Here is a 23587-nt window from a genome sequence, read left to right as displayed (position 1 = left end):
CTTAAATGTGCCAGTTGCCCATAAAACACATTTACTGATATTTTAATGCGAAATCCAGTTCTGTGTACGCTGTTCCTACTCAGTGAGTGCACATTTAGCAGCCAGCAAGTTACCAGGAAGCGTCTGCATTAGCGGGGGAAGAAATGAAAACTGACATTTGTTTAAAAACTTCAGGAATCGCGGCTGGCAAAAAGCAGGAAAAGAATTAGTCAATATTCTTATCTGGCTTATAAATGTCCTTTGATATTAATATATTTTAAGCTGGCTAGGAATTTCACGACTAACGTTTACAGGTAAATATATTAGTTGTCCAGTGCGGATGGAATATCAGTAAGATGAGTTCAATTTCCGAATTGATTGTGATTGATTCCAACACACGCCGTTCTGGTATATATGCTGTTTACAAATATGACATCGTGAATGAACAGACGTTTTTTTAAAAAAAATCGCTTTTTATCAAACATTCACACCGGGATAATTTTGGACTTTTCTTCGGCATTATTACTATTCGGTTTAACGAGTTATGTCATGAAGCAATATAAAGGTCATACAGATGTTTCCTTTTCACTATAAAGTGCAGCTACTACCGATTTCTTCAAGCCTTATTTTCCTGTTAGCTGAGAACAGTGATTTGATTTGTATATTGTAAGGTAAAGTGCTAACCCATCCTGACAAAATGTTACTACTGGCAGCGGCCTTGACAAAAATACTACAGTTTAATTGATGGGATATACGTATGATAATAGGGATGAACCGTAAATTCATCTACTGGAAAGTAAACTAAACGCTTGGCACGATAGTCAAGAATATACACAGATAATCGATATTTAAAATCCTTTACGTCGCAAACCCCATAAAATGAGAATTATTTATTTTGTGCAAAACAAGAGCAACAGATTTAACGTCGAGCACTTTTGTGTTTATGCAAAATATTGTTTTTATTAGAATGGCCAAGCTTTTCCTGTAAATGCACCTCTATAATTTCCATAAACACGGTTTATTTTGTGCAGCGTTGGTGTTTTTACATTTTGATACATGGGTTTTAATTCAATTACTCGTTCATGTAAATATCCAAACGTTACTTTATTAGACTAAAGGAACATCTACCTTTTTTATTCTTCAGATGTTTATCATATACTTTGCATATCACGTGGGCAACTCGCAGCCAATAAGGAGGCAGGTTTCGGCGACATTGGCGCGTCAACGCTGCTAAGTCTGAGAGCTTCAGTATCTCTTCTCAGTCTTGGGGGCTTTTAAAACGGCCACTAGTCTCAATGTAGGACGTGATATGACAGCGTCAGTGATACTTCATCCCCGCTGGATCGACACGGTGATGTTCGTCTACGACAATAATTTGGATGAAATTAATAAAAACATGGATGGATTTTCAGGAGGGAACTTCACAGCAAATCAATGCAGGAATCTGATGGCCCATCCAGCATCCTTAGCCCCCAGTTCTGCCTACTCGACGACTGAAGTACCAGCCTCTGGCATTGTTGAACCTGTCAAACAGTGTAGTCCTTGTCCTGCAGCTCAAACTTCCTCCAGTGCGTCTCTTCCTTATGGATACTTTGGGAGCAGTTACTATCCCTGCCGAATGAGCCACCATAGCAGCATTAAGTCCTGTGCGCAGCCCTCCAGCTTGTCTGGTTATCCTGCTGACAAATACATGGACACGTCCGCCGGCGAGGAATTCACCAGCCGAGCTAAGGAGTTTGCTTTCTACCAAGGTTACGCGGGGCCATACCAACCAATGCCCAGCTATCTGGACGTACCTGTGGTCCCCACTATCAGCGCTCCGGGAGAACCGAGACACGAAACGTTATTGCCCATGGAGAGTTACCAGCCCTGGGCAATCACCAATGGGTGGAACGGGCAAGTCTGCTGTTCGAAAGAGCAATCTCAAGCGACCCACCTCTGGAAGTCGAGTCTGCCAGGTAAATATAGATAGAACTTAACACATTCCCCATAGCCGAGCCCCGTCCAATGAAGGGGGAAAACGATCTGTCTGACGTGCAAATACGTACGGGTAACCGAATAACATAAAAATAGACCATAATTAAGAAACGATATTCGCAGTGCCATCAGCACTTGTATTTTAACGTGGTGCCTCAATACGCCTTTGCATGTTTTTAATCATTCCTTTGACCTTTGCACAGATTGCAATAATATTTGCGGGCGTGCCAGTTAATTTATTAAATGCAGTCACAGTAACGTCTCCGTGCAGTGATGTTGAACTTGACTCCAGCGACTCGATCTGCCGTGAAACTTTGGTGTATTTGACGTCGACAGCTAAGCTGCCAGAGATGGTAAAGATGTGCATTTCTCTTCACAGACGTCGTATCACATCCTTCGGACGCGAGCTCTTTTCGGCGTGGAAGAAAGAAGAGGGTGCCTTACACCAAGGTGCAATTGAAAGAACTTGAACGGGAATATGCTACCAATAAATTCATTACCAAGGACAAGCGAAGGAGAATATCGGCATCAACAAACCTCTCTGAAAGACAAGTCACGATTTGGTTTCAAAACAGACGAGTTAAGGAAAAAAAAGTTCTCAGCAAACTGAAAAGTAACAGCTAGTGCGACAATTCCAAAAAAATTCTTGGACATATTTTGAAAATTTTAAAACAAATCTGATCTCAGCCTGAAGAAAAAGAAACCACCTCAGCTCACTTTCTCGATGGTAGATTTCTTTCTCTTTTTCTGCCTGAATATTACTTTTCTTAAAACATCCCACAAAGTACGAGAGAGACACTGTACAAATATCTTGCTAACATAATTTAATATTCGCCAGAAATAAATCAAACCTCTTAATCAAGAATCGAGAGGGTTGCTGTTTTCAAATGTGGGGAACGTTGTATGCATATAGCCTGAAACAGAAAGAATAAGAGTAAAACCTTGTTCCACACAGTTTCTTCGCAAAATGCCATCAGAGAACCTAAAGAAAACTTGCTGAAAAGGTTTAGTTATTAAAAAAAAAGCTACTAGAGTGCATGTTATTTTTTTTCCTCAGGTAAGCTATGGGATATATCGTGAAAATGTATAATAAAAGTATGTTTAAGCACTACGTTTTCTTTGGAAGGGATGCGCCGTCTCTAAAGATATTAATGTATAGGTAGATGGAAGAATATATTCTAAATAGGAATGCAAATGGGAATGTGAATGCGTACAATTCTAGCACTCTACGTTTCTAATAATGTACATACCTAGGAGCACCATTGGCTTTCGTAATAATAAGTGCAGAGCGTCAGTTTCCACAGAGCTGAAAGACAAATTTTGCAAACTTGGAAATGAACTAAATATGAAGCTTTTTAAAATATAAGTCTGCTAGTTATCATACACATCTCACATGGCATTAATCTCTATGCAGTCTTAAGGCGCGCAGCTTTCTTCCTGAAGATGACAACGTTTGCGTGCAATTGTATTTAAAAAAAAAAATTGCTGGATTGTTATATCTGCATGCTCCCCTCTTGCTTGGTATATATAAACCATTTATAGTTGCAACGTTAAATCACGAATGATAATCATGAAATTAAGATATGTTTTACATTACTATTATGCAACTTTTAATCTGTATAGCCTATTGTCTTTTTAATCATCTACTGAATTACTTGCATTAAAACAAATTATTTCACGAATAAAAGGTCTTCATAAACTACAGCGTTGCATAGTTTTTGTTAAGAAACTTATAAGATTAAAAAAAAGTCAAAGGGGCTAATTAGATTTCTTCCTGTTGTGAAGCAAGTTACTCGAAATGCGTGGAAACCATGCGTGCTTTCTGAAAACTAACCGACGAATTTGCTAATCGGTAAATATATCCAGCCATTCCATTTTTAAATGGAAGAATGTCACCGCCAGATAAAGATTCAAGATTTTGATGGAAGCTGTAGACTGGACCTCTAAATTTGTATCAATGTATACCAAAAGTTTGAGAACAATAAGTAACTCTTTCCATATTCTGGGTAAAAATATATGCTCTCTTTGCTTTGTACGTGGAGGCATGGCGATGGGGGTGGGGGAGGAGACTTAAACCTTGACCTTGACGAAAACAGATAGTCTTTGACCTTGACGATTAACAGCTCATGAATAGTCATGAAGCGCATATGTAGAGCAAGTCCGCCATCTACTGTTACATCTGCAGACATTCACTTATATGTGCTTTGAAAGCATGAACAACCAAACATGACTATATCAATTACAAAGGTGCAGAGAGTGAACTGGGAGCATCCAGCGTAGGTCAGTAACTCTAACGAATAGTTATGCATTGTGAACATACTAGAAAATTTCCGGTAAATTATTTAAAATATTTGATTTTTCAATGGCTATACATGAACTATATTTTGCTTCACCAAAGTTTGCTAATTTACTAATATCCCAGGGGAGGGAATTTAGAATCCATATCAAAATTGGGATGTGGTTGTATAAACAAACCGATCGAGCAAAATTTCTCACTGTTATATTTATAAACTGCATTAAAGAGCTTATAGTGATCGAATTATCTAAGAACAGTCGTCCATAACATGTTAAAGACACTTCTGTTATTCCACCTTTATCCGTATTTAACCGCTGGGCAGGAGAGCTTTTTTTTAATATATTATATGCATAATATCCGGTCATGTACTTGTGGAATTTCGCTTCTTATCTTGCGAAATTAAAGGTATTGCTTAGATGCTCCATGTAAGGAATTTTACGCGACGTTTTAGGAATTTCAAAGTGTACGGTCTACATACATTTCAAGTGAAATTGCATGTGATGTTGCGTAATCCGTCTTTCGCCGAGGGTAGTGGAAATGGAAAACTATAACTCGATCTTCATTGAAAATGTTAACTACCGCAACTTTTCATTTTAACACACAGAATTGCAGATAAATTCCACAATCATACAGTGAGTCCGCTATTTTATCGTGGATATTATAGAAAATGGTTCCGTGAAATTATTAATTGTGAGGTAAGCTTACTTCCTTAAGTAACCTATCTACTTTGTTACAATAACATCAAATTAATATTCGACGCATTACCAACCTTAAACTATTAATTTATTTTCTCTAGTGCCTTTTTTTCCTAATGCATCCGAGACAACCATCAGTGTGGTGGTGGCGGGCGGTGGGGGGGGGGGGGGGGGCGAGGTTTACAGTTCGCAACATGAAAGCTGATTTGTCAAAATGTCGTGGGATTATAAAATTCTACATTGATCACATGACATAGTCGAACCAATCACAGCATGCTTTTGCAAAACCCAAACGGGCATTTGTAGGAAAATGCTTGAGGAGAGCCACCCACATTGTGGCTCATGAAGGCTGGTTTAATTATTACTGTTCTGTATACATCTTGTGTAAAAATATTGCGAAATATCTGCTTAAGGGAAGAAAACCATAATTAATATTTATTATACTTTATTAATAATAAGTAACCACTGGTGTTGTCAAAACAGATAATGTTTAGAGGAATAACTGACAACTATTTCCAAAGAAATTAATGCCATGCAAGTTTTTATTTCGGCTGTTATATGTTTTGTTGGCCTTAAGTAACAAATAATATCGGCGAAAGCGCTGCAAAATCCTTAAGCAATGTCGCACGCATTTGTCTAATCATCATTTCTTGTTATTTATGTATTGCTATTTGGAAAAAATAGCAAAATTAACTACTTAGTTATCTCAGTGATATCTACAGAGACCAGAAAACATAATAATTTAGAACTGGCACTTCTGTATTCATTTAGCCTTCGGCTGTTAAAAGAGTTCGGTGCCAATGATGAACGTTGAACTGTAGATCCTTACTTAGAATAAATGAACGCATATTTCTAATGACTTCAGCGGCAGCCGTGAACGAATAATTTATTGGGAAAACAATAATGCGTTTTGGATTACTGAATGTGTTCAACGGAACACATTCAACGGAACTGTTATCAGTAACCTTAACATACTTCTTAGGGAGATGCTCACATATTTTACTTTGAATTCTCAAATATAAAATATCATAGCAATAGAGTGCACAAAGCAAAGCATTAGGAATTATAGTTAATGACGTTTATAACCCTGTATCATTTATAATTAAAACGAAGGCATTCGTTCCATGACTAAAGTTATCAGGCATTTCCAAGAACTAAAGACATATTAAGATCAACACAGACAAACTGCTGGAGGAACTCAGCAGGTCAGGCAGCATCTATGGTAATGAAAAATATTGTTTTTCATTTAATTTCACTTGTTTTCATAGATATGCGTATGCATGTATATATCTATATCTAATTATATACTTACGTATGTATGTATGTGTGTGTGTGTATATATACATATATTCATCAAATACTACTGTGCCACTTCAGATCAGAAGTAGCAGATAGTATATTTGTGTTATCATGTTTAATTCCAATTCCGGATATATACACACACATATAGATAGATAGATAGATAAATAGATAGATGGCAAGATAGATTATATATATATATGTATAAAACTGTTCACGTCACCGAGTATATGTTCTGCCTGCAGCGTTCTTCCTCATTAATCGTGATATAATAGTTTATTTGATTACTTTTTCTCTTTACACGATTGAAGCCTTGTTATCTATTCTGAAGGAATACAACATTCCCTGCATGATGCACTTACATGCGCAACTAAATACAAAATGCGTATATTTCCCATTTACTGCTGAGTAGAACTTGCTACCAGACAAATAAACGTATCCAAAACCAGCACTCTTAATATTAAGAAATAATGAAAAGTATATTTAATGTTTATATCAAAGGGATATTATAAGTAAAATTACAGCTGAATTCAACGATGAACGTGTTCGGTAAATTGGACTTTTAACTACCTACTGCTATACACGCAACTTACTGTATGTTGCTTTTCGAAAATTAGGTCAATTTGACTTCAATATTGTTGAATTAAGTTTACAATTTTTCATCAAATATTATTGTACCACTTCGGTTCAGAAATAAATTTGATTTTCTGTAGGAAATATCAAATTAAACCTTTGTATAATCATGTTTAATTCCAATTCCGTAGAAATCACTTAAATGTATATAAATAATTATTTCCTTGTTTTATTCTGATTTATAATAGATTATAAATACATTTCAAAAATGGGCTAATGTGACTTTGTACATAATATAGGTCCAACGATGAAATTCTTTGCAATAAGATACCATGGGAACGAAATATTAAGTCGGTTACGTATCTTGTACACCCCGCAAAACGAAACTGTGCTTCATAAAATACAAAATTATATGATACGCAAACATTTTACTTTGCGGTTTATGTACCACAGAATAATAGGTGAAAATTATTACAGATGCATACCAGCAAGTAAACTAGCCTTTAATAGATTAGCATAAGTTATGTGGTTTTTCATATGCTCGAGTACATATGCGGAATTGAAGTTAATAATGATTAAAGTATTACTTTTGACAAATTAAGACAAAAAACATTTCACGTGTAGAGTGTGCATTTTCTGGATAACCAATTTTATGTTTTGGATTTGCAAAGGTTAAGGGAACACGCGTTCTATGCGTTACAATTCATTTCAAAGGAAATATGTATTCCACTTCATTAAATATTTTCAGGCGCTGAGTTAAAGCGGAGGCTACTTATAAATGCAATCTACTTTCTAGATTTTTTACATGTGTGATTATATCAGTACAATTGTACTTAACAATATCAGTTTGCCCCCTCCAAATGCTGAAAGTGTATTTTGCATAATTTAGAATTTATTTTAAATCGCACCCAACCATTCAATTTATGAGGATTTATTTGCTGAGCGTGCATTGAGAATTTGAATTCAGTTGTATTATTACTCATTCCAGCTCACTCCAGCCTTGAATTAAAATAATTTCTATAGAGCATTTTAAGTAACAATAATTTGTTGAAAGTATTGATGTTCATTATTTCTGAAAGTAAATCTATTTTGCGGTAGGTTTGTGAGTGGTTTTCCGCGATACTTTCTTACATCGACTTACCAATCAGTCATCTAGTAGTGTGGTGATGTCCTTCGATGTTTTGTCAAAATAATACACATAGCAATGTTCCTTTCTGTAACAATTTGTCGAACCATATCTATTATTGTGTAGTCTTATTTATGCTTCTCTATTCGGAATGTGAATAGGCTCTCACTTTGTTAACATGATTTGTTTTTAAATGCTTTACAGATTACCAGTAAAATGTTCACTTCCCGTCTCCAAACGGGACAGATAATCAAGTGTAAGCAGATAAAATAAAAATTACAGGAGTAGCTTCATTCGCAGATGCGTGAGGAAATGTTCTTCAAAAACTGAGGTATTATATATTTGAACTTTCGTATTGAGCTCAAAATATTTACCACGTCTGCAGTCGAGATAAAAAAGCAAACGTATTTAAACGTATTCAGATCTGTAATCTCCAAAGTAATTTACACTATTTACCAATAAAACATCAGGATAAATGCAGCTGAAATTCGTTTGTTTAACTTTTTTGGAATAACACCGTTCACCTCATCCCTGACGCATGCAGTCATGGACTTGTCCTTTTGTTGATATTTAATTCCAGCATTTCACTTTGGCTTTTTATATTCTTTCAGGCAAAGGAATTGAGACATATTGCTATTATTGTAGATTTGCTGAGCACATACGCGACGTGTGTGGGTTCTGGACGTTCAACTGGGAGACAATTGCATCACGACTTGGAATATGCTTAACCTACCAAAGATTAGGTGCAATTAGGAGGTTGCCTCGTTTATCTGAGTATACCAACTGGGCAAGGGATTAACATGAGGCTACAGGAAATGTTCTGAACCCATCGCACCTGTGCATTCCAAGCCGGCAGCTATTTATTGAAAGGATAAGAATCGGAACGCTGGAATAATGCATCTGACAATGAAGGGGATGGTTACAGATTTACGCCATGCGGAGGCGAATAATGTACTTTTAACGAACGTCGTTCTTAAATTCCGATCTGTGACTACCAGCCAAGTTCAAAGTAAGGAGCTTTCAAGTTCAAATCCGACAGTTCAGGTGAAATTTGCCGTACCTTGCAGATATTACGGTATTCATGAAGGCTCAGATTGGCTTATATACTTCAATTAATGACGGGGCCATTTAGTAAGTAATATCACTATTTTGTGTAATTCGGGGGGAAATATACTGCCGAAATTCACCGCTCAGCTATCAATAAGTTTTATTCAATCCTCATATTCTATGATTCATGAATATCGAGGTCCTAAACATGCTATCGTGTCTAAAAGGTAACTTCAATTTATCAAATTCCGTGTGTGTTGGAGTTAAAACCATCCGGTGAAATTAGCAATGCACGCCAACAACGTGCTTCTTGCAAAAAAAACCACGATAATGAATTAATAGTTCAAAATAAATTCGCACATCATAGACTCAATAATTCTCGGAAGCGAAACATTTTGCTTATTTGTAAGAAAAGCGGCAATTTTATGACGGCTAGATCTAATTGTTCAAAAGAGAAGCCTCAATATTAATTAATGATCCATTTATTTTGCCGGGGTGAGCTTAAAAATACTGCTGAGGGTTTTTCCCCCCCTTGCGCCACTGGATAGGTAGACAATTTGAGCGCTAGGTTTTGAATTTATTGAAAAAAGGATAGATTGTCACAATAAACATGCCATAGTTTAAAAAAAATCTTTATTTGGGAATTACATAGGTTAAAAATCAGAATCAATATAATCCCTAGTTACCAAAACAGAAATGGGAGATTTCGAATTGCAAATGCAATAAAAACACGGAAATCTCGCATAAGAGTTTGATTTCGAAGAATAAGATAATTTCCTCCAGAAACAGTTAAAATATAAAAAATTTATTTGCAATTTGCAGTACGGGATGCGTTTTGGCTTCACTGCCGAGTTATCGTGCTTTCCCAGAGTACAAGAAATATATTAGAAAAGCAAGATGAAAATATAATTTTTGCTCAAGTACAGGCCACAATGTTCAATGTGTATTGTATGAGATGGTCACTTTAGTAAACCTATTGCAACTCAACACAACTTAAAACAAAACTAAACGATAGAATAATCGTTGTTTCAAATACAGAGACAACAATCAGCTTGGGAGCTGCATCCTTTTATTTCTCGACTTGTTTGTTTTTCTGTGCTTAACATCTTTAAGGATGTTTTTTTTTAAATCAATGCAATATATCCTTCTATTAAGATGCGAATTTCTTCATGTATTTAATTGAACTTTGAGCAAAATTTCGGAGACATTAGGCATAAAAATGGCGGCCAGTCACCGTTGTCTTGTCACTGTCAGACAGTGCCATTGAACGAGGGGACAAAACAGCCAAGCACGCACACACACACACACACACACACACAAAACAACATGGACTTTCGTTGAAAAGGAGTGCAATTTTCTGAAACCAATCGTTTTCATTTTAAGTTTTGAGATTCGAAATGTCTATCATTAAAGAAATAGAGAAAAAAAGACGTTGTAGGCCTCCCTACTCCTCCAAGAAAGAACTTGTTTTTATTTGTTTTGATCTCACAACACCGCCTTAGAATGAAGAATGTTATTGCTCCGACTTTGAAACTTTCGCAGTTTATCGTATCAATACCAAGACGAGAATATTTTGACCTAATGATAAAGGTTCATTAAATGGAAAAATTCTGTTAAAGGGCGGCAGACATTGTCGTTGAAAGATTCAGGACTAAAATGTCATAGTACACCAGGAAATATATATTTCCCTTTATACGCGAAGATGCTCTTTTAATCTTTCTTCCAGTGAGACAAAGCAAAATATTCAGAAGTATTGAAAACCTCCACGTTAGAAAAGTGGTTTGGGCGTATTTTTGCAAACTGATTTGGTGTTATACACGATTAAGATATATGTTGCTTCATTTGCCAACGATAATTAAGATCCATTGTAATTCGTGGGAAGAAATGAAGAACAAATGCGGATGCAATTCCTTGTAAAAACCTGCAAAGAACAGTAGGGCTGGCCGTTTTCATTCTGAGGTGAATTTCGGTTTTCTGTGACAACATAAGTACACTTGCTGTAAATATACATTTCAGCTTTTACCACATGGACATTGGGATTTGAAAATGAATGAATCCAAACTCGACAAAATGTATTTTCATTTACCGTTTAGTCCGTCTCAGTTAATGGCACAATCCACTTTACAAGTGGTGGCAGGCCACGATCCAAATATTTATAATTTTCATGGCGATCAATAGACTTAAGGTGTCTTCGTATTGAAAACAAAATGACTTCGCATGATATAGCCCTGGTTTAGAGGAGTATGAACGCTTCGCTTATGCACCCTTTTTCAGAGTTGAAGTTCAATGTTAAGTCGTTTGCACACTCTTGCAAAACCCCCGCAAAACTCAGATGAAAACTTCGCCTAACCCCTCTCTTATTTTGCGACAGGCTTTTGTTTTGCAACTTTAACACGGAAAGATTTAATCCGATTTCGTTTCTAATAATATCTTCAACAAAGCTTCCAAGTACACCTCAGAGTGAAGAAATTCAGCTTCATCCGGGTCTCAACTCTCCCACGGAGTCCTGCAGGAGATAGCCTGCGTCGCAATAATTCACTGATCTTCTTAAACTTCGGCATTTACATTACATTTCATTTTCATCAAATATCAACCAAATGGCAGGAATTTACGTCTAGTATGAGACCAAAAAGGTAGGTATATTTTTGTTTTTGAGACTATACATTTAGCATCTAGTGACTATACTTTTGAAAGCTGCAGGATCAATAAAAATGATTTTAAAAATCAAGTTAATTTGATCCTGAATCTATATTTGAAAAAGGCCCGTACTTACTGTAGAGGAAGTACCATAACTGAGGAATACAGATGACTAGAAAATGGCGCAGCGATTAAGATAGTGACTGCATTTTAGATCATTTTCGCCTTTTATTTAATGCAATCGCCAGCTTCTCCTTTTGGATTTGGGGTATTATTGAATATCTGAAGCTTGGTTTTTGATATTCTCTTTACAAAATTTTAGGTACATTGCGTTAAGCCAGCAATCCATGTATGCGAAATCCAATCCTTTGGTGAGAAGGGAAACCGACAAGAAATTAGGTTTTGATCCACTGGTGATTAAAAAAAAACGCGCAATGTCCGGCTAAAAAGCTTACTCTTTCAAAATTCAGCCCGATTTTCATCAGACAAAGGCCGCGTCCTTGACGCTTTTGGGAACGCCTGATTGCTCACGTTAGCTGGGAATGTCAGGGATTCCATGTAGGTGGCGTCTTTAGCTAACCCCTGGTCAGCTACAATGTCTATACGGGCGTCTGGTGAAGCTGGTTGTCAAAATTACTATTAAAACCATAGGTCGGGCTAAACCGATCTCGGTTCTTGTAGGCGTAGTATTTAGTTATTTCGTGAAATGCAGTGTCGATATTTGCCCATCCGTACAGGGATAATCGCGTCATTTTCCTTCTGGACTCCCTTTCATTCAAAAATTCACGAACTTTCATATTTTACATTGCAGTTTTGATCACAGATACTAAATGTGTATATCTCCTCGCGAATCAGTGTTTAAACCGCTGAATATGAATTAATTTGGATATTATTTTAAAACTGTCAAATTTCACAGCATGGCGTCGCGGTTCTATCCCGTGCATATACCTATAATATATATATATATATATATATATATATATATATATATATATAATTAGTTTAATAATGCAAAGGTATACTATAGTCTATTGTAGAAATGGGCGGTTGACCAGCGTTGAATGCCACACAAAACTGACTATTGCGAAGCCTTGTTGCAAATTTTGGCTTCGATAATGCTCTTTATATTGCAATGTTTTGGGAACTTACTATTTACTCTTTTATAAGATGGACTTATTTTTATAGCTAGTGATTTATTCGGTTGTGCAGGCCAGAGAAATAAGTAAAATCGGAATTCCGAATATTCTGCAGACTTTCCTAGCATCGCCGTGTGCTTATCGAAACGAAACAATTCGGGAAAAAAATGATTAATTTGCAATTACCATGGTTGCTCGTAAAGATACATTTTGAGCGCGGAACTTAATTTAAAGTTCGGTCTTTCTGGCAAATGTTTATGGCAAGGGTCCTTATCCCCAAGAAACCTGTTTGTTTTGGCACTGCGCTATTGTTTTTGGAGCAGCAATAAGCTAATATGTGACAAATTCTTAAAACAAAGTTTAACTTCAACTCTTATCTATGGTTCCATTATTTTCAAAAGCATAAAGGATTCATTGCAAGCTTTTAAACTCTCAGTGTGCATTTAAAACCAAACAGTCTGTTGGATGGTGGTAATATATGTAAATAAATGTACTTTTATTGGATATTCTGATTAATATTTCCCTCGCCAAACTAAAACCATTCTTTATTTAGTCTGAACCACATTAACTATAAGACTGCTCCTTACTCATGTGACTTTGTTGAGATTTTATGGAAATATGGAACAATGTGCCCACGGCCAATGTCAAACTGGTTTTCAATCCGCATTGTTCACGTTTGCTTCGTCCTAAACTTTTTGTCTCTCTCTGCTACAAGTGTTTTTGTCTTGAACAACATAGTCACAAGAATCCCGCCTGAAATGTGAACGTTGGTTCAATCTTAGACTGCTTTAGATAATATTTCTCGAAATCCAGCTAAATGGATACCTGATTTATATAATTGTTCTGGGAGGGCGCGGGTTTTGTATATGGTGTTGAACGTGACCGTCCTATTTCTCTTCAGCCAGAAGTACAATAACAATTTTAAGAAACATGTTTGGCAGATTCGCGCGGAATCAAATCTTATGAGAAAATAAAACCTAGAGTCGATTTGAATACATTGATGAAATCACAAACGAGCACACATACATTTCGAACTTGTCGCTAGTAACTTAGCTTCCCCACGTCTTTACGGAGGTCTACGACTGACTGTGTGCTCTAATGCCTTATTTTTGTGGAGGGGAGGGTGTAGGTGGGGAGTGAGGACATTTGGATTTGAAAATAGAAGAGATGTTTGAAGATGAATACTTATTTATTCATTTTAATTTATGTTCTTATAACATTTTCTGTAATATTCTTACAGAGTTTTAGTCATTATTCATCCATAAATTCACAAATGGTCGGTTGGAATAAATATGTTGCATATCTTCTTCAATTAAAGTCAGAAGAGAAAAGATAAGGGGATTTTCTTCAATAAGATGTCGAATGGTCGCGGGCTTTACCTCCAGTAGCTGTGTGTGTGTGTGTGTGTGTGTGTGTGTGTGTGTGTGTGTGTGTGTGTGTGTGTGTGTGTGTGTGTGTGTGTGTGTGTGTGTGTGTGTGTGTGTGTGTGTGTGAGTGTGAGTGTGAATGTGCGTGTACGTGTGTGTGTGAGTGTGTGTGTATGTGTGAGTGTGAGTGTGCGTGTACGTGTGTGTATGTGTGAGTGTGTGTGTGTGTGTGATAATTCGAAAATCGCGCTTTAAAAATTAATCAGCGCTTGATATGTATTTTAGCTGCGGAAATCGTTATAAGTTTTTTTCCACGTCTATTCTTGGTTTAAGTCAGCTAGTTGGAGAGACATGAAGTAAACGTGCCAAATGCGTCTCTGGTGTGAAGCCTGAACACCTTCACAGTATTATTCGAGCCTTCCTTTTCCCCTCTTAGAAATGTGCAGAGCTGAGTTGTAAAGAGCTTTGCGCTCCTGGTGCGAGGGGGGAATCCAAAGTGATGCATGTCAATTTCTCCAGGCATCTGGTCACATGACTGACTTGTTCCTGCGATGTATGGAGATACATTTCCACGTCAGCTTACGTTTCCAAATTTTTACTCCGCGGATCAGCTTCAAAGAGGCAGCAGCATCTAAGGACCATGTTTAGCTGTGCGAATGCGAGCTATTCTTGCGCTAGGGGACCCCAAGAAAGCGATGATGGATTTTGATGAGCGGGTTTCTTGTGGCTCTAATCTTTATTTGCCTAGTTGTACCTATTATGTCTCGGGTCCGGATTTCTCCAGCCTGCCTTCTTTTCTGCCCCAAACACCGGCTTCTCGTCCCATGACATACTCTTACTCGTCTAATATCCCCCAGGTTCAACCTGTGCGAGAAGTTACCTTCAGAGACTATGCCATCGATCCCTCCAATAAGTGGCATCACAGAAGCAATCTCCCCCATTGCTATTCCGCAGAGGAGCTGATGCACAGGGAGTGTCTTCCTACCAGCACCATGGGCGAGATGTTAATGAAAAATAGCGCCAGCGTTTACCACCCCAGTTCCAACGCGTCTTCCAGCTTCTACAACCCGGTGGGGAGGAACGGTGTGCTGCCGCAAGGATTTGATCAGTTCTTCGAGACCGCTTACGGTTCTGGTGAGAATCAGCAGTCGGAGTATTGCGGGGAGAAGAGCCCAGGTAAAGTGCCGTCTGCAGCAACTTCAAGTTCGGAGACTTCCAGGGTGTCGGTGGAGAAGGAGACGAGTCCCGGGAGCAGCAGCCCGGAATCTTCTTCCGGCAACAACGAGGAAAAAAGCAGCAACTCTAGTAGGTAGAATCAGTGCCCACTTATGAAGGAAAGTTTTGCGATCTCGCGCGCTGCTGTTAAAAATTTTATGTGCTGTTTTATAAGCATATAAGGGGGTTTATGGATGGCCTGTAGATTTCCCAACAAAACTTTTTTTTATATATATAAATGACAGGATCACGTGCTCCGCTCTGAAATTGGCCGTGAAATAACACCAGCCAATCCCTGCATTAACATACCTCAAGTAGCACCTCAAAAAAGTGAATTTTGGATTAATAATCTGATCGCTTAAATTATCAGATGGACATTTATTTAAAAAGATAGACTTTTGGCCGCTGTGATCAATGCGTGTATGAATACAGCTCACGGATTCTATAAAACACGTGTTGACACAAAAACTATTTATAGGTTGTATTCAGTTCCATAAGTAACCGCTTTAAAACATAACAGGGGTAAAATGACATTTTTAACAGCAACATAAATACTGCAATACCTTTAGCACGGAGCTTTCCATCATAAAAAAGGACTTATTTCAGGTCGGAGTAGCTATATTTTATTTAATAATCACATTTTATAGCTGGACGTGCGATAAGCACAGCCTTAGCGTTACAGTGTTACTTCTGGAGGTTACTTATGTTGACTTTTTCAGTGCGGAATATCCACACAATGACGTCCCCACCCCAAAGGAAACCAATTCCAGTTTCTCAGTATCTTTATAATGTTAGGTTGATAATCATCTGCTCCAAATCCCTTTTAAATGTAAACCCCTTTGATAAAAATAAAACGTCTTGCCTTTCACTTAATTTTGTCTTTGATACTCTCATCCTCGAGCATTTCACTTTTCAAAAGTGTTTATCTTCCAAAGAGGGTGTCCAGCCCTTTGGATGCATAAAGCCCTTTTGTGATTTCAAGTATCTTTGGAAAGGGAGTATTACCGCTTCAACTTAAGAAGTTCTACGACCATTCTGAGCATCGAGGCGGCCATCTTTTGTTCTAAGGTTCATTCAATACGTTAAAAGCGCTTTTATGCTTTAGCTAACTTTTCTGTGTCGCGAGTATTGGTGGAGAATTGCGCTGTGTGCAATGTAGGAACTGCATAAAACTTTCTTTCCCTGTTCGCGGAGAAGTATAATCCTCACAGAAAGCACTGTCTACTCTTATTTACAGCTATCAATGTTTTAACCCACTGTTTACCTGTTTCAGGTGGCCAGCGTACACGTAAAAAAAGATGCCCCTATACCAAGTACCAGATCAGGGAGCTGGAGAGAGAATTCTTTTTCAGTGTCTACATTAACAAGGAGAAGCGCCTACAACTTTCCCGGATGCTCAACTTAACCGACCGGCAAGTTAAAATTTGGTTTCAGAACAGGAGGATGAAGGAAAAGAAATTAAACAGAGACCGCCTTCAATATTACACTACGAATCCATTGCTCTGAGATTAGACTGAGTTTACAAAGAGGCATTCCATCTTCCTAACTTCTACGATGAAATCGGCCAGGCCAGAACGCAGAGGTAAAAAAAAAACTCAAGTTCGAGTTTGTGAGCAGACACTTTAATTCAGCCCTGACGGGCCCGGCGACTTTCCAAAGCTAATTAGGACGTCTAGTTTCAACTCTAAAAAGTAACTGGAATTTATGCTCATCGTTGACTTCACAAACACACACACACACACAAACACACACACACACACACACACACAGACAGACACACACACACTTCCAAACTCATATCCGTCGTCTATATGATTCATACAGAGAGTGTCTCTAGAGATTAACTTTGAGATGTCAAGGTGAACGTTTGAACATAGTTAAGCGAAACTGGGTTTGTAATTGAAGAAAGAAGGCAGCTTCTATACATGAACGGACACGTGTACTGAAGCCCTAGGAGAAAGAATTGACTGTTGTGGACCTGCTGCAATATAAGAATATTTTTAAGAATAAGGTGATAAGATGCGCATGCTTTAGATTAGGAGCATTTCAGTGGCTCTCAATGCCAGCCACAACAATTGGATATATATTTGTTATCTTCGGTTACCAAAAGTAGCAAGCAGTCTCGTTCTTTTGCATCTGAGCCTTCGGAAGGAGAGGACTTAGCGCAGCAGCAATTCTGCAAATAATGCCTGTTTATCGCTGCTTAGCGTATTAAAACTTGTCTATAGGAAAGGCAGATGATAACTTCGGATCTCTACGATAGAATCACCTTTATTTCCATAAATAACATCAGTACTCCCCATCCCCCACCCTCATAATTACCCCAAATGAGAACATGCATGCAAATATCCAATTTGAAATTCATAGCAAAAGGAAACACCGTTTCTAATGAGTGTGGAATTTATATTAGTCATTAAAATAAGCAAGTGTGGTTAAATTCAGTTTTACATGTATAAATCTGTATATTTTAGCTGTTGACCTCGATATATATATAAACACCTTACCATTTAATACATAGCTTGGGATAATAAGATATTTGAAAACCGGCTCCTTTATGCTCACTGAAGCAATCTGTGTGTGTTTATTTGTACTTGATTCATCGTGCTTCGTAATTTTCAAATGCAGTTTTTACTTTCAAAAGGAAAAGATGCTACCCACGGAGGCATACTTGAGCACAAAGTATTGTAAATATGTCGCTCTTTTGGTACAGATGAATGTGTATAGGAATTGGGTTTAAAGGCTGCTGCTCACGCATCTATTCTTTTCACGGATTCCTCCAAAGGATGATCAGTCTGCAGTATTTACAGTATTGAAGCCATCTTTATCCGTGTGAACCAAAGACAGAAAATTATTTTCATTGAGTGTTTTATTGCACAATGGTAACATTTCCTGTACATTCAGCATATAAGCTTTTTATAGACCGATATACCTATAGGCCGTATTGTACAAAAATCGCCCACACGACACATGCCAGCCCTGAAAATCCCTTCGGTTTATTTTATCAATTTAATTTGAATGTTTCGTTGTGGCTTTTGTTATTAACATCATCAAAATAGCTTATTTTCTCGTTCATTCTCGCAAAATGACAGATGACAGCGGTCGATTGCTCGCCGTTCTTTTTTGGTAATTCTATTTTTTTTTGTTTTGCAAAACACTGAAATATAACAAAAGGCTGGAATGTGCATCACAGAGGTGGTGTTTTCTACATTAAGAAATTAGATTTTGAAAATAAACAATTCTTTTAAGAGCAAAGTCTTCATCAAAAGCTGTTTAATTAAATGTGATGTCGACATTTGCTAACATTTGTATATAATTTGTATTTATCAATTTAACTAAAATGGGGTAAATTTGCATGTCCACGTTCAGAGAGCGCACAATTGGATTTAATGTAGAAAAAGTAATTAAGGTACTTTTTCTTAGGGCAAACTTTGTTGGGTATTCAAGACAGAACTAAAACACCTGCGAAGTATTGTATTATTGTTCGTTTCATGTACGTAATAAACAACCATTAAAGCTGGATAACATTCCACATCTGTCTACATACATTGGTACGTTTTTCTTTAGTTTGTTTTCTGGAAAATAAGATATTCAGATCAAATTTCGGACAATGATAATTTCAACTATTCAAGTCATATTAAAAGCCTCATGTTCGCATTAACAAAATTAGACGAAAAATCAAAAAAATTGCATTGATTTAAACTTTATTCCACACACACGAAAAAAACCCGAAACTGTCATGAGGGAAATTTTGTGGGTCTTTGCTCTCGGTTTGGCAAATATTGGACTGCGTTTGTTAAGATTCATAGGGTGTATATTAGAAGAAATTGTAATGCATTTTAGCTGTGTTACAATATCTTTAATGCTGATTTTTTTTTCTGCTTTCCGTCTTGTTTCCTGGCTTTGAACTTCTGTTGCGCCGTGGACGTCACCTCTAACCTTGGGGGTAAAGGGATAATCAGCCCTGAATCTTCCATTCTCTGCTCAGACTCCCGCCGGAGGCGACGGGAGACCGAAACAAATTATAAGAGACTGATCAACAGTATTGGCAGTGATACTATCGAGACATGTTCTAACATCATGAAAGTTTAATGTTGCGTGTGAGGCTGTTTTAATAATGAATGATACTAACAGTGATTAAAGATATGAGTTAGTTTTTATATCTAGAGAAGAGGGAGTTGAGACAAGTATGGTAGCATATTAAGGGGCTGTGGCATTAAAGGCAAATGACAAGAGATCGCCTCTGTTGCTCGGTTACTAACAGCGGGAAAAGTCATAAAGTCTTTTTTAATTGCAGCTATCTGTTTCTTAATATTGGGGCAATAGATATAAAATTCCAAATGCGGCGAATATAAACAAAATCTTCGAGTTTAATTGTTCTCCCTCTCTAGATATCGTTTTGCGTTCGCTCAGTGTTTCTGCTCAACTACACCAGAGAGCGATGACCATGAATTCTTCCAACTGGACACACAAAGTCCACATGGTGGCGCCATTTAGATCAATGTCAAAGCCGCTTTGGCGACCGCAAAAAAATAAGGAAAAATACTTTGTCGATGTTCCAAAGTACAAGTTTAAAGGGAGGTATGTGAATCTTTTGAAGCCAAATTGAAAACCGCACCTCTCTATTTGACAAATTAAATCTAATCCAAATTGAATATCCAATAAAGCTCAGAAATAACCACTTTTTTGCTAACAGAAGAAAGGTGATCGGGTTCATGCAGATACAACATGGATTCTTCAACCTAGAAATGCTATCACACAATAATCACCGAGGAATTCAACAGCTTAGGATACAATTAATGTGAACTTTGAATTCGGATGGAATGAATTGTTTTAAATTGTTCTTATTTCATTAAAAATATCAAGGAAAGGGAACGTATACGACAGATTTTAATTGACTTCTAAAATAGATTAGAAAATACAATAAACTTGCCTCTTAAATAAATCACGAGAATGTTATACGATAATAACAATACAAAATGTATATTGTCGAATTTACTAGTTAGGAAGGAAATGTTTGTTTTTCTGCAGCGGTTTCGCCTATTCGTTCTTTTGTTTTCCTTCCGTTTTTACACGATATTGTATAATTTTTATTGTCAACTTAATACTAACATTGGACATCAAGCGATGTAATATTTAGTTTGGTTATTTTCTCCAACAACCAGGGCGTAATATTCTGAGAAATATTTTCGCGAAACGACTATAAGTATTTTTCAAAACGGTTACTGGGTGTAAATGTGCCCAACCGCTGAACTTTGCATTTAAGATTCAGAGCATTTCCGACCCTTTTCTGTTTTCTGATTTTGTTCAATTCCCATTCATTATTTTATTTAAAACATGAAAGAATAAGTATATATTTCTTCTTCAGAAGTATAACAATAATATTAGCGCAGTTTCGTGTCTTCCTAAATATTATCGTATGTTAAAACATCAACCGAAAATCGTGTAACTGAGCTAGATTTCCTCGTTTTCCCGCATTATCATATATATATATATAATATCATATATATTATATATATATAATGGGAAAACATTATGAAGCATTAGTTGCATATTTTTCCAAAGTATATTCGATTATTTATTTCTCGCTCTGCTTAGTTTTAACGGTTAACGTAGAAATTAGATTAATCTACTTCTGCGAACTATTTCTCTTATTTGTTGATATCCATTGACCATATTGTGTTTTTAACATGGACGACTAATCTACAACTGGATGCAAAGAAACGCGAAATTTGCCAAAATTTAATATCAATTCGGAGCATATTAAGTGCACGATTTTGTACATTTTGAAGTAGATTTCATGTGAAGGGCATACTTGCTGACCGTCTCCTGCGGGGAATCTAAGATTAATTTTGTCTTGTACAGCGTTACGTTCCGTAGCGATGCCCTGTGTTAACTCGTCTGGCTAAACAATGTATAAGCATGATATATCTAACAAATATTATTGCGTTAAATTGTGGTGGATGCGGGTACTGTAGTTCAGTTCATTGCTTGCTTGCCTGTGTATATGTAACTTTATGCGACTGTGCTAAGCTAGTACAGGGTTTCGTTAAAACGTCAATATTAATTAATTATTGGCTATGGAATCTTTCAGTTAAATTGCGAAAAATTACCTACTTTCTATAATTGAACAATACTTCCAATCTATCCTGTGTCATTCATTGTATTCCTTTGTTTCAGACAATGTAACAAAAATTGTAACTTCCAGCCATTATCTTCATATCTTTTAATGATGTGTTATCAAGAGTGTCATGAAATGCATTCCTATCAGGACTCAATACAACTTCAATATTTAAAGCACGCTATTTGGAAGCTGAGGCAATCTGAAGCCACAGCGCCCTCTGGGTCTAGGACTAGCACTTGCACACTGCACAATATTCATTCATCCTGGTTTTGGCTGCTGGATTAAGTGTGTTCCAGTGTTTCAGTACTAAATATATTTAATAACCAGAACCGATAACAAACCAACTAAAAATAGAACTTAGTTTCGAAGGGGAATTTAAATTTTCGTGCTTGCTGCATTGAAATGTGCAAAATGTCATTAGTAGTTTGTTTGTTAAAGGCCATATCATCAAAGGAAACAATTTCAACAACTGTTTTTTCCCTCTTGTCAGGGAGATCAGGTTTTCCACTCCAGAAACCACTGCGCCTAGATTTTAAAATTATTGCTATTCCTGCCTTTCAAGCGTAAGAAAACATTAACTCGTTGATTAGATATCTCAATCAATTGATAGATATCTAACTGAATGAATATCGAACATAAGCGGTGGAAAGAATAGGCACTTAGTGCGCGAGATTTCCAAAAATGTGAAATATTGAAGGATGAATTTAAAAAGTAGGATGGCTAAAGAAGAAATTCATCTTCCTAACTTTCCGGAAAATAAAACAGTTTAGACAACCCGAAGTTGATATAATTGATTTAAAAATCAGTTTATCATGTTCTATCTCTAACAAAAACACTTTTCAAAAATAATTTATTGTGCATATTCAGCTGTGTGCTTGGACTATTAATATCTATTTTACAAGTCACTATTTACAAATCGCTTTGCATCAAAACTTTCGTTGCTTGCCCAGTGAGTTCCTGAAAGCGGGACGTCAATGTGCTGTAAAGCATTTTGCTAAAGCAGAGTCTACCGCAGAAAATTAGTAAATATGATAGAACTGGTTACAGTCTGTTTTTATTTGAATAGATGGGGGTGGGGGTTTAATAATGAAAGTTAACTATTTGTTCCGGGACGTACAAGCTGTACGTTAAACAGATCTGGTATGTGCACGCTTCATAGTTGAATTTTGCCTTAATATGAACATAATGCTGGATTATGGAATGGCTTAAAATTGAACATTAATACCACAAATCCTTCATTGTTTAGAAGTATCAAGTTATTGAATGAAACATTCTGGATAGAGTAGATCACTGATGTAAAGAATTTGTTGTAATTGTACATTTTCCGCCAACTCTATTTTCAACGTGGGGCATAACATGGATCTTTTTAGTTTGCGACTCGACCCCTGCTGTGTCACCTTCACCGTGGCCGGTGCAACTGAATTGCCGTTTTTTTTTTGGTTATAAAGCCAGTGAGCTACTCTGTCAGCGTGTAAGAAAAAAACTTCTCAGTCATTTACCATAAAGAATATGGTTAACAAAATGAAAATCCATAGCTCAGATTATTCCAAATTCAGTACTTCACAAAGAGGTAATTTCAAATAATTGAAACAAAATCTAGTCAAAATCTCGTTAACTTTAGAACCAGGTCGAATAATATATGAGTTTGCGCAAGTCTGTATTTGATTGCATGTATTTTGCAATGCATGGTTTCCACATCATTTGAGTAATTTTACCTGCAATATCTTAAGGGAAACTAACATTAGAATTATTTTAAATCCCGTTTTATATATTAAAAATAGATATATCGTTACACGATACGGCACAGAAAACTATATATTCTATTCAGTTTATATAGTAGATTTTTATAAAGCTCCCCACCCTATTTTCGTCTGAACACCTTTTGAATTGTTAGAATGCTGATTTCATTGAACGCGTCTAAATTGAAGTGCACAAATCTTCGCTATAACACAAGCGCTGATTTCACCAGTTATAAACCTTTACCTTGTGGAATATTGTTCATTGTTCACGTTCAAAGTCGATTAATTCATTTGAAATTGTATAATCCAATCGCCTTTTCTTAGTCTTTTTAAAAAGGGGATACTGTTGCTACATAACAGTATAATAGCTGAGATGGAAG

The 23587-nt window shown here is 36.8% G+C and overlaps 2 protein-coding genes across 2 annotated transcripts; both read left to right on the top strand.

Moving 5' to 3' along the window:
* The first annotated feature begins 1246 nt into the window (after positions 1-1246).
* LOC140713996 (homeobox protein Hox-A13-like) lies at positions 1247-3655 on the top strand. The gene is made up of 2 exons (XM_073024670.1): positions 1247-1937; positions 2336-3655. Exons 1-2 carry the CDS (start codon positions 1289-1291, stop codon positions 2578-2580), a joined length of 894 nt encoding a protein of 297 aa, XP_072880771.1. The 5' UTR covers positions 1247-1288; the 3' UTR covers positions 2581-3655.
* A 10628-nt stretch (positions 3656-14283) lies between these two features.
* On the top strand, positions 14284-17133 carry hoxa11b (homeobox A11b). The gene is made up of 2 exons (XM_073024464.1): positions 14284-15437; positions 16621-17133. The coding sequence occupies exons 1-2, from the start codon at positions 14789-14791 to the stop codon at positions 16851-16853; spliced, it is 882 nt and encodes a 293-aa protein (XP_072880565.1). The 5' UTR covers positions 14284-14788; the 3' UTR covers positions 16854-17133.
* Positions 17134-23587: the final 6454 nt, after the last annotated feature.

The sequence above is a fragment of the Hemitrygon akajei genome, chromosome 20 (genome assembly GCF_048418815.1).
Source record: "Hemitrygon akajei chromosome 20, sHemAka1.3, whole genome shotgun sequence".
NCBI lineage: Eukaryota > Metazoa > Chordata > Chondrichthyes > Myliobatiformes > Dasyatidae > Hemitrygon > Hemitrygon akajei.
Note: the sequence above shows the minus strand (reverse complement) of the source record. Positions and strands in the feature narration are given on the sequence as shown.

Excerpts from the sequence above, each read along its gene's own strand:
- hoxa11b (XM_073024464.1), top strand. The coding sequence starts at position 14,789 with ATGCGAGCTATTCTTGCGCTAGGGGACCCCAAGAAAGCGATGATGGAT. Across the intron at positions 15,438-16,620 it reads GGAAAAAAGCAGCAACTCTA|GTGGCCAGCGTACACGTAAA; the intron begins GTAGGTAGAATC and ends TACCTGTTTCAG.
- LOC140713996 (XM_073024670.1), top strand. The coding sequence starts at position 1,289 with ATGACAGCGTCAGTGATACTTCATCCCCGCTGGATCGACACGGTGATG. Across the intron at positions 1,938-2,335 it reads CTGGAAGTCGAGTCTGCCAG|ACGTCGTATCACATCCTTCG; the intron begins GTAAATATAGAT and ends TTCTCTTCACAG.